The 12,394-nt window shown below is 38.6% G+C and overlaps 1 protein-coding gene and 1 pseudogene across 1 annotated transcript; one reads left to right on the forward strand and one right to left on the reverse strand.

Moving 5' to 3' along the window:
* Positions 1–685: 685 nt before the first annotated feature.
* LOC118834481 (dnaJ homolog subfamily C member 8-like) lies at positions 686–1,333 on the forward strand. The gene has a single exon (XM_036741926.1). The coding sequence runs from the start codon at positions 686–688 to the stop codon at positions 1,331–1,333; it is 648 nt and encodes a 215-aa protein (XP_036597821.1).
* A 10,206-nt stretch (positions 1,334–11,539) lies between these two features.
* On the reverse strand, positions 11,540–12,116 carry LOC118842180 (annotated as a pseudogene).
* Positions 12,117–12,394: the final 278 nt, after the last annotated feature.

Here is a 12,394-nt window from a genome sequence, read left to right on the forward strand (position 1 = left end):
AAAGACTGTCTTTTGTTCTTTTTGTATCCCCAGTCCTTATCCCAGTACACAACACATAGTAGGCACTTAATAAATGTTACCAATTGATTGATACTTATCTTAATTGTTAACCTTTCATTATCTCAGGAAGTCCTAATACTTTCCCTTAATTTCTTGATCCTTTTTTCCTTTGAGGATTCAAAAGAATATGTAACATCCTTGAGCAATACCAAGGAACAATTCTCGTATGGAAACATTAACCCAGTTTGAGATGTTTACTAGGAGGTTGTAGAAGTGTAGATATTTGGAGAAAAGGTAGAATTAGATAAGTATATCTGAGGATCATCAGCATAAGGATGATAATTGAACACAAGGGAAATGGTGAGTTTACTAAGGAAAATCATAATAAGTGAAGAAGAGAAGAGAGTCCTGCACAGAACCCCATGGGATGTCTATGGTTTAAGGACATAAACTCAATGAAGATCCAGCAATGGAAAGTAAGGGATGGTGAGACAGATATATAACAGGAGAAACTTAGAGAGGAAACAGTGCTTAGGAGAAGATGGTGATTGACACTTTCAAAGGTCAAGAAGAATGTAGACTGAAAAAAAGGCCCCTCAATTTGGCACTTTGGAGAGCACTGTTATAGTTGAATGATAAAGTTCAAAGACAGACTATGGAGGGTTAAGAAAGAGTGAGAAGGAAAATGGTGGCTTTGGGGGAAAGTGGGGCCTTGGGCAGCAGTGGCAGCACCAAAGAGGCGTTTATGACCTTCTACAGCAAGATGAAACAAATAGAAAAAAGAGATTCTGTTTTAACGTCAAAAAATCAGATTGAAAGACTGACCCAGCCTGGATCATCTTATTTTAACGTGAACCCATTTGAGGTTCTCCAGATAGACCCCGAAGTGACAAATGAAGAAATCAAGGAGCAGTTCAGCCAGTTATCCATATTGGTGCATCCTGACAAGAACCAAGATGACACAGAGAGAGCACAGAAGGCTTTTGAAGCTGTTGACAAAGCCTACAAGCTTCTCCTGGATCAAGAGCAGAAGAAGAGAGCCCTAGATGTCATTCAAGCAGGAAAAGAGTACGTGGAGCATACCATAAAAGAGCGAAGGAAACAGCTGAAGAAAGAGGGGAAGCCTACAAGTGTGGAAGAAGATGACCCCGAATTGTTCAAACAAGCAGTTTACAAACAGACAATGAAGCTTTTTGCTGAATTGGAGATTAAGAGGAAAGAGAGAGAAGCAAAAGAAATGCACGAGAGGAAGCGACAAAGAGAAGAAGAGATTGAAGCACAAGAAAAAGCAAAGAGAGAAATAGAGCGGCAGAAAAACTTTGAGGAAAGTTGAGATGGGTGTGTGGACAATTGGAGAAATTTCCAGGCAAACACAAAGGGAAAAAAGGATAAGAAAAATCAGACCTTCCTGAGGCCACCCAAAGTAAAAATGGAGCAGCTTGAGTGATGTCTGGGGCTGCAGCAACAGAACCTTTCCCTCCCTCTGCTGTCCTCCCCTTCCTGCTTTGAAGGACTCATCCCCCACATAGAATAGTATTGGCTTTTTAGTCCATTGGTTTTCAGTATATTTTAATATTGGTCAGAGTAATTCTTTTGTACATGGAAACAAAGGGCCTGGTTTAATAGCAGCTTGGCCCAGTCCCCACCACCACTGCCACTGTCGAGGGCCTGGGAGGGCACCGCCCACCTCTGTTGCTATTTGTAATTTAATGTTTTGTACTTCACTGAATTGTGACCTTTATGAACTTCATGTAGAATGTGTGGAAATCATCTCATTAAACCAATTGTTTAAAATGGTGTTCGGTGACTTAGGAGAAGTCATCCTACCTTCCAATGCCTATTCCTGGGTGAGCATCCAACCGAAGCCCAGCCTGTGTTATCTTGTGGTTGGATGGTGAAGGAAGCAGTGTCTGGGGGAGTGGTTATGTCATGCCCAGCTCCTGCTGTCTGTGCTCAGAACCAGCCCTGGCCCCTGTGTGGCTGACATGGTGTCAAGATCAGAGCCGCCATCACTTGCTTGATTTCCAAAGAGCTTCTACCCTCTTCCATCTAGCGCAACTCTGTCCTAGCTTGTTTGCCTTTAGTTAGTGGCTATTCTGTATGTATAATAAATTTTTCTACCAAAACCAAAAAAAAAAGAGTGAGAGGAAAAGAAGTAGAAGCATTAACCATCAGTTTGTAAATGGCTTTCTCAAGGAATTTTGCCACAGAATGGAAGAAAGAACTAGGTTGATAAACAGTAGGGATGGTTGGATCTTCTAGATGACATAGGGGATAGATTGCCAGGTATAGAGTCAGGAAGACTTGAGTTCAAATCTGGCCTCAGACACTTACTAGCTGTGTGATCCTGAGCAAATAACTTGACTCTGTTTGCCTCAGTTTCCTCATCTGCAATATGAGCTTGAGAAGAAAATGGCAAATCACTCCAGTTTCTTTGCCAAGGAAACGCTGAATGGATTCACGATGGGTTGGACATGACTAAAAATGACTAAATAAAACAGCAACAAATGGTTGGATCTTGTCACGTTTTTCAAGAATGAGAGAGATTTATTTGTAGGTGACATGGAAATAGCCAGTAGACAGACAGATGAAAGATTATTTAGAGTATTGGGGTGATAGGGAAGACAATTTGCTAGAGAAAATGAGATGCAATGCAATCAAGGATACCTGATTGTGGACCACCCATCTCCCAGACTACTGCTGCAGTAAAAACCTGAAGTTCACAGTAGACCAAGTAAAGATCAAGGAATTCTATGAAAAACCACATTAAGTGACTCCATCTACATCACAGCTTAACAAAAAGTGAGCCAGAAGCCCATCAGCATAAAAAAGAGGTCCCTTCCAGGAAAGCAAGCATCTGTTTTACAAGAGATAGGATGCAGGTGGGGAAGGAGGAGAAGAAATTATTAAGTGCCTATTATATGCCTAAGCACTGTGATAAGCAATTTACAAATTTTATTTTACTTGATCCCAACAACAACCCTATGAAGTGTCTGCTATTAGTAATCTTATTTTATAGATAAGGAAACTGATATAGGAATAGGAACTGACATTACAAAAGCAGTATGTATGTGAAACTAGATTTGAACTCAGTTCCGGACCTGATTCCAGGTCTAGCACTCTATTTACTGTGTCACCTAGGTACCTCTCATGGACCTTGAGGCTCTTTGTCAGAAGCAGTAAAGAATGGAGGTCTCCTTTAAGGAAGCCCCAGGGTGATCAAAATGCTCCAAGGTAGAAACTCTGGATACTTTGGGCAGAGCCGGTCTGCATCAACAAACATAGTATTGACCGACTTGGTGCTGCAGTGCTCAGACCTAGCTAGTTCAGACCTAGGGACAGCAAGCTGACCACACCAACCAAAAGTGCAGCTGGGTGGAGTTTGGCCCTAGTAGAAAGAGATATAAGTAAATCTAAGAAAAAATGATTGTTAAAAATCATTGCAGATATGACTCCATAACTTTAAGGAAAAACTGAAAGAAAAAAGTGAATATTCCATAATGATTATTTGAATAGCCAGAAGAAGAAGAGGTTAAAAAAAGTAATAAAACTCTGGAGTAAAAAATTCTAAAGATAATAAATAATTTAAGAGAAAGTGGTAACCCTTACCCCATAAATGGGCTCTCTCCAAAAATTGACCAAAGTGGTATCAAGAAATCATAAATGCAAACTGCCCAGATATATTAAAACCAGAGGACAAAGCAAAACTATGAGAGTATCTCCTGAAAGATCCTCAAAAGGAAAAATCTCAGGTATATCATGGCCAAAATCTAATACTCCCAGATCAAAGGGAAAAAAATACAGCAATCATCTAGAAAGAAAAATAAATTGTTCAAGTACCAAGGAATTATAATCAGAATCACACAATACCTGGATGGTCCTTTTGTTTTTTTTTTTTTTTTTGGAGGGGAGAAGGCAGGGCAATTGGGGTCAAGTGACTTGCCCAAGGTCACACAGCTAGTAAGTGTGTCAAGTGTCTGAGGCCAGATTTGAACTCAGGTCGTCCTGACTCCAGGGCTGGTGCTCCACTCACTGTGCCACCTAGCTGCCCCAAGGATGGTCCTTTTAAAAATGAAAGGAGACCTGGGAATACAGCATTCTAAAAGGCAAGAGATAGAGGAAGGAACTTTGAAATACAAATGGAAGAGTTCAGAAAAAATAAACTGGAAAGGCAAATTAGTTTAACCAGTTGGAAGGATTTTATCATGATATAGTGCTAACATTCTAAAAGGTGAAGAAAAAGTGTCCCTTCATCAGCTTAATATCTTAAAAGGATATTGAGGGAGTTAAATTTAAAAAAAGTAGTTCCCAGGAGTGGGTTAGTTTTGTTCTAAGAGTTTTATGAGGGAAAAAGAAAAAGAAAGGTAAAAGATATATATTAGCATGGAAAGCAAGAAGGGGGAAAAACTATTTTTCAGAACTGGGATTGATAAGAAAATAAACATGGAGAAAAGGATGGAAGGAGTTGCCATCAGATAAATCTCTTGTTTATTTGAAAATGACAAAGGAGAGATGAATACAAACACAGTCTAGTGTAAAAATATGTTAAACTAAAAAGTGAAGCAAGTAGAAATGGGGGTGGAGTGGGGAGTAGGTTAAGGAAGATAAGAGCATAATAATGAGGATGGAATAGTCACAATCAAACTTTCAAGTCTTGAAAAGTGTATGGGGAAGCAGGGAGTGGAGAGGAGAAAAAAACAAACTAGAACCTAAGGAGGTGCTTTAGATTGCCTTTTAAATAGGGAATAGCTGAGCAATTTGTATATATGGATAGATGAATGCAATATTGTTGTGCTGAAAAAAAATGACATATTTCTGAGAATCCAGAGACTATCAAGTGGCACAGAAAGAATGGGGCAGAACAAATTATAAGAGAGCAACAGCATTATGAAGGAAAACAACATTTAAAGATTTAAGAATGCTGATCAATGCAATAACTGACTAAGTTGCCGGGGGATCTGTGGTGAAGCCTCTTTTGTACCTCCTGGAAGTCATAAAAGACAGAGGAAGAGCTACACAATTTTGGACATGGATATTGTGTGGCTTCATTTTGTTTTAATTTGCTTATTTGTTACAGTTCTCCCTGCACCTTTTTTATTTCTCTCAGTTTTCAATCTATAGGGGAGGGATTTAATATTAGCAGTAGTGCCTGGGAAAAAGAGTCCATTGGAATTTCTTTAATGTACAGAAAAATCAGCAAACATTTATTGAGTACTTTCTGTGTGCCAAGCTCTGTTCTATGAGAACAGAAAGACATTCAGAAGGAAGTGCAGAAAAGTAGGACAGTTTTGAAAGTACAATTTTATAAACAGCATGAAGTGATAGACTTATGGTTTCTTAAAGAATCTTCTTTTTTCTATTCTGCTATGTGTATGGAAATAGTCTTTTATGATATTTAAGTTCAGAGCAAAAAAATCTCAACGATGAAATAAGATAAATAAAAAAAGTGTTTTCAAACCTTAAGAAAGGAAGAGAGGGTTTCTTTATCAGACATGAGTTGAGTGTATTACAGGTATGGTGGAAATCAGTGCAAAGGTACTATAAATGGCATGAGTGTGAGGCTCTATTTCTGATTGGCTGGACCATTGAATGTGAGTGGAGGAAGGTTAATGTGGAAATAGAGATGGCAAAATATGTTTGGACCAGATGATTAAAAACTTTAAAGTCATATACAAGAGTTTATACTGTATCCTAGAGATTACTGGCAACCATTGGAATTTACTTCGTAGGGAATAATTTTTAGTCAAATCTGTGCTTAAGGAAAATTGCTTTGGCTAGTGGATCAGCCAAATGATAAAACAGTGATACAATCCAATCTCAATTGCTTTTGGATCAGGTAAGAGGTTAAATGGGGCCTTGGTTCCAGTCCTCTTGAGCTTCAGAGGCCCTGAACTACTTGACCGTAAATTATCAGTGGGTGTAGTTTCAACCTCACCCCTGTTCAAGATTGCTCACAGCTTGTGTTCTTGAATACCTGGGTCATTCGGGCTATGGAGCTGTCCTTGCCACCTTTCAGTACTTTGAGCTGCAGATATCTTTGCTCAAAAAAGACTACCTTATTTCTCCTGGCTACCTACTAGATCTGTCTGCCTGCTGTTGTTTCTTGGCATTTCACATTTACTTCACTCTTTAGAGATGGAATACTGTCATCTTATTTCTACCTTGCATTCAGGAGACACCTAAAATTCAATTGCCATTAACCTTTCAGTACCTTTCCGTGTGGATGTCTATGAATCACAGAATTATTCATGAGTTTCTTTTAGTGAATAAGTTACAGATAAACAATGCAAAATACTTTCATTCAGTGCTGCACAACACAGAATAAGTCAATAATACACACAGTATAATACATGACAACTGAAGTCAGAGATCTAGGCAGCTCTGACACTTCTCTTCATTAGTGAGGAGAATAGTCCAAGGTCCCTAATGCTCACTTAGGAAATGTCTCGTTTTCAGAAAACATGAACATAATTCCTATCAGATCCATGGCATCAGGTACCTATTTTTTTCATGTCCTGAGGCATACCAGTCTTTGAGGTTAAAGACATTTTTGGTGTGTTCATGTGTTTGACTGGTTATGACTAGTTATTACAAACTGCTTATTCTGTTGTTTAAGAAGTTAGGTGACCGAATGACAGAAATGAGAGTTTCATTTGACAAAATAATGTCACTTTTTTGTATAGGGGTTGAAATGATGTCTGTAGAGTTCACTTGACTGTATAGATTTGACCTTATCATTAGCAATTAATGCAATTCTTTAGAGTTAATTAAATAGAGCTAAATAATTTTTCAGATTTAGAAAAATCCATATAAGGTAGAGGATGGGAAGAATTGTGTAGAGTGATGCAGAGCCAAGAAAATAATACATACAGTGAGTACAACAGGAAAATGCCCCTGAACTCAGATTAACTGCAATGCCTAATTTTATTCATAGAGAACTTCTAGAGGCTAGAATATACTTTTAATCTGTTGGTGGAAAGGTGGAGTTCTATTGGGGTAGAATGTTGCAAATTATGTCAGACATGCTTGCTTGGTCAGTTGCTTTTGCTTACTGCTTTTCTTTGTTACAAGGAGAGATTCAGTCAGTATGGTACAGTAAGAAATGATTGTGGTGAAAATAAACAGAAGGTTTCACTAAAAACTTTTTCAAACAGTTAAAAGAAGCATCTGTAGTCAGAATAGAATGAGTGTTTTATTATTTGTAATAATGAAGTTATTAAAAACTAAAGAAAATGTTGTTAATCAAGATACTTAGTTGTTCTTATAGATTTTTAGCTCAAAAATCATTATTTTTTCCTCAGAATTATCCAATGCAGCTTGAGAAGAAATATTTTCTTCAAAATTGTGACAAATTAAAACAAAGATTTACAATTAGTATCAAGCCAAAGGTCCTGTGTCTTAATCAAGGAGCTGAAACATACTAATGATGATAATAGTTGTAGAAGTAGAAGAAGTAGTAGTAATATTAATAATAATATTTATATAGCACCTACTATGTGCTGTCTACTTTGCTAAGTGCTTTACAAACTTTTCTTAGCTGATTCTCACAACAAACCTGAGTTAAGTGCTCTTATTATCCTCATTTTTTTAGTTGAAGAAACAGAAACAAAGAAAAGTTACTTGCCCGGGGTATTTTAGCTAGTAAATGTCTGAGGCTGGAATTTGAACTCAGATCTATACTGATAGATACCAATTGCTATCTAGCAACCTCTCTAGCTACACATGTATGATAAAGTGTTGCTTTAACAACCCAGCTAGCAGCTTCGGTGGGGGCACAAGATCCCTCCCCCACAGCCGGCAGCCAGGGGGCTGCCGGGAAAGCACAGGTTCTTTTTATCTGCTTAAACAAGGAAAGCAGGTGAAGGGGTTGATCAGCTTACTTTAATCCAGCATTCAGTTAGCATACAGACAACAATCATTTAGTTCAGGGGAAAATGCCAGCATTCAGTTAGCATTCAGTTAGTTTAGGGGAGCATACAAACAAGCATCAAGAGACAGACCAAATACAGATTCATTGACTTACTTCAGGAGAAGAAACCAGCACCCTGATGTTCAAAACATTCATTTAGTTTGGGGGAAAAAATAAACCAGCATCCCGAACCTCAAAACCAAAATACAAACAAATTACAAATATCAACAGACAGACCCAATACAATTCATAGTTACCAACATCTGGGCTCGGCCCGAGAGCAAGGGCTGGCCCAGAGTCATGCTTGCTTGCCGCTGCTCCCCACACCAACCGGAAAAGGAAAAAGAGAGCTTCAAGCTGTCCTCTCCCCTCTTATAGAGTTTTTGACATCATCAAGCACCGCCTGAATGACCAGGGCCGATTGGTTCTTGACTTGGCCCCTCCCCCTAGCGTAGACCAGGTTCTGGAGCTAACACCTCCCCTCAGCCAGCCCCATGACTCATCACACAGGAAGTTGTCTGCTTCCTGGAATGCTCTTTGGGCTTCCTGCCCCGGAAGAGCAAGCCACAGTGTCCAGAGGCTCAATGAGGTAAGCTGAGTCATTCAAAGAAAACAAAGGCCATTCTGGTTACAAGTGTATAAAAGTCTAATATTGCCATTGGTAAGTTGTCTCCTCTGGACACCACCCCCACACCATAGCTCAGAATTATAGAAGTCAAAGACCCAGTGCCTTGTTTCTGTCAAAAAAAAGGTATACTTTGAAGATCAATCTTTTGGGTGCACTCTAAAAACAGCAAGGATCCTAATCCTATGAAAAGTCTGGATATAATTAACTTTGCTATTCCTCTACTTGTTAGGTTCTGCCATCAAATCATGCCATACTTATCCATTTCCTGTTGTAATGACTCCTAAACCTTTGCCATCTAGTCACATAACTTCAAGTTTAGCGTTAGAGTGGAAAGCATGTACTTTCCATGGTTTTATTACCTCCTTCTCAAACCTCATTGTGATTCTAATCATCCCTATACTTCCCTGCTTCCACAGTAACTTAGTTCAGCCACTAGTCAACTAATTCCACTGCATTTTTTTGAAATGTTGTGCTCATGTCACACATATGCCTTGTTTCCCACTTTTACTTTCAGATGATTCCTCTGTCTCTATTCTTCAGTGACTTTTCCTGCTTCCAAGTGCATGTGACACATTGGTACGACTGTATCACCATACTTTTTTATCAACTGGTCTCCACCTAGGTCATTTGACCAACTTTATCAAAGACTAAAGTAGCTGACTTGTAGTCTTCCTTTTTATCCCAATTGTGTCCCTCCCTAGATAACTATAAGGTCTCCTCAGTTAAATCCTTGACAATATGGAGGATATTAATCTAACCATTCATTGAAAAAATGCATGTAAACCTATGTATCCTAGATGATGACATGAAGTTCAAAGGACAATCTGTAAAATTAGGTGCCTCATCTCTACCTGTAAGTCCAACTCTAAAGATGTACAGATGAGGATTGATAGATCTATAGAGATAGAGACAGGTGTAGGTATCAATATAGTTATAAGTAAATAGATATAGGTATTTCTATTTTATACTTATATATGTATAGAGAAGTTTGTAGAAGTTCATTATTATGGAGAATTGGTGATAAAATTTTCAGTCAGAGCAACTGTAAGAAAATTGAAAATTGTATCCATGGAAGAGAGTACAGCATTTTTAAAGTAAATGATCTTTGAAATATGGGGGGGAGGGGAACAGAGAGAGAGGGGGGAGGGAGAGAGAATGAAGGAAGGAAGGAAGGAAGGGGAGAGGGGAAAGAGATAGAGATAGATATAGAGTATCAGATATACAGATAAAGAAATGGGGAGAGAAAGAGACAAATGAGCAGATTAATTTGATTAATTTCAAGTTTCGTGGCACAGTCTAGGCAATATCCTTTTTTACCCATGGTATCACAGTGAATTTTTTAGATCAACCTCTTCCATATACCTATGGATTTTTACTGAGAAGGCTTTGAAGTACAAGTTATATTTATGTGTGTATGTATATGAATATATGTGTATATAGTGTTTATATATGGTGTATATATACATATATACATATACCACACACAGTATACATATATTGTATATTGCATATATACTTGTGTATATATACATACATACATATTGTATCATATACATTTCAAGGATCTGTCACTTAACAATGTGAGTGCTTCCTCCATGAATTCAACCTATAATCCCTCTAGAATTTCTGTGCTGAAAAATTCATCAACAAACCAACCTGATGATGACGGTATCTAAACTTATCTAAGATTGTTCCTTGAGCAACAGGCATATAGTCCCTTATGGGGCCCATACCTGAAGCTTTTCTAGGTTGCTTTGAACCATCAAAGCCTACTGTCCATTGGCATAACTTTTGAAAACTCAGTACTATATCCATGCCATGGTAAAGTCTTAGAGTTCTCTTTTCATGAGGTTAGATAGATAAATAGATAATAATAGCTCACATTTATATAGTACTTACTGTGTGCCAGACACTGTGTCAACTGCTTTAAAGTTATTATCTCATTTAACTCACAACCACCCTGGGAGTTAGGTATTATTTCTACCTTGATTTTTACAGATGAAGAATCTAAGGCAAACAGTGACTTGCCCGGAGTCACATAGCTAGTAAGTGTCTGAGATTAGATTTGAACTCCAGTTTTCCTGGAGCTCTATCCACTGCACCATCTAGCTATATATAAAGATAGATAGACATATGTGCAATCATTTGGTGTGTATGTGTGTGTGATGGACAGACATTGCAGATAGAAAAATAAGTTGGTCTGAGAATTGAATTCTAGTTTTTGTGGCTCCAAACTGCTGCTATCATGAAGTCTACCTCTTTAACATCAATTTTATAAAGTATTATAGCTTTAAAACATGAATACCACAATTTTCAAAGAATCAAGATAATTACTAGTCCAAAGAGCAATGGAAAGACCCAAGGTAAGCATTACTAGGTTCTGGGGAGAAAACTAAGAAGGACTTTTCTTTGAAAATTGAAACCTGTTAAATACTAAAACAATCAGAAGAAGCTCCCAGTATATTAGGCTGACCCTTTATGGACCAACCTATAGAAAGATACAAGTAAGAATTCTAGAAATTGAAAACATCTAGAATAATAGTGTAACCGGGGAACGTGTGGATTCATTTCTCTAATCAAGCCACAATTACCCTAGTTCAAGTTCTCATTACCTCTCACCTGTACATTGCACTAATTTCTTCATTGATCTTCCTCATTGAGCCTCTCCTCTCTGCAATTTATCTACCACATACATTGATATTCCTAATACACAGGTCTGACCTTGTAATCCCTCCATTTAATAAAATTTAATGGTTTCCTATTGCTTCTAGGATTTATTGCAATTTCTTCTATGCAATATTGAAAACTCTTGACAATCTAGTTTCAGATTGTTTTTCTAGCTTGATTACTTGTTAATACCTTATATCAATATATATTCTAGACAAACTGGAAAACTGTCTGGCTTGCTATTTCTCATTTTGTTTCCTACCGCCGTGCCCTTTGCACAGGCTGTTCCTCATTCCTGGGACATTCTCTCTCTTTTCATCTATGATTTTTTTTTCCAATTGAGAAATTTATTTAAACGGGTCAAATAAAACAGGTGCCTCCTTGTCTCTGCACTTAGAAGAAGGTGTTGGGTCTCTTGGTAGTAAAGCGTAGTGCCGCAGAACTGTGGGGCACAGGGAACTTGATTTTGGAATCGTGAAACTGCTTGACTGCGGGCCAGTGGCACTCGCTGGCAGGAATTTCTTCCACTTTCATGATCTGGATGGAGTGGGCCCGGGCATGGTGACAGGCTCCCATATCTCGGTAGCACTGAGTGACAGCACCAGCGGTGGTGAGGTCCCTGTACTCCCTGTACATGTTGTGGGTCCCACTCCTGGAATCGTAGCGCAGCCAGATGCCAAAATTTTTCACTCCAAGAGGGGAATTTTCAAAGACCTGTCCACAGTATACAATTTCTCCAGAAGACTTCTTCATCTTTTTCAGCTAAGAAACGAAGTACCAGAATCGGGACTTTGGTACAACATGGTTAGGACCAAAGATCCGCATCCGATAAAGAGGCGGCACTGGACTCTTGGGAGTAGGCAGGCAGCATCCAACTACCTTATACTCTCTCAGGGTGCCCGAGGCCTTCATGGTGCTGCCGCCTCACTCCCCGCCAACCTGCAAAAGGAAGTCATCTATGATCTTTTGACCCTTAACTTTCTTCAATACTCAAGGCAAGTATGATCCTCCTTTAAAAGGCTTTTCATGAGTTCTTTTGTCATACTGCTTTTATGTAGCATGAGAAAATGAATGCAGAGTTAACCCAGGAGTCAAGAAGAGCTAGATTCAAGTAGTGCCTCTAATACATCCTGGCTTTGGGACACTGGGCAAATTATTTAACCTTTGAGTGCCTTCAACAAACTGTATAA

This window comes from Trichosurus vulpecula, chromosome 1, assembly GCF_011100635.1.
Source record: "Trichosurus vulpecula isolate mTriVul1 chromosome 1, mTriVul1.pri, whole genome shotgun sequence".
NCBI lineage: Eukaryota > Metazoa > Chordata > Mammalia > Diprotodontia > Phalangeridae > Trichosurus > Trichosurus vulpecula.

Bases quoted from the DNA above. Each gene is read 5' to 3' on its own strand.
- LOC118834481 (XM_036741926.1), top strand. From the start codon at position 686: ATGGTGGCTTTGGGGGAAAGTGGGGCCTTGGGCAGCAGTGGCAGCACC.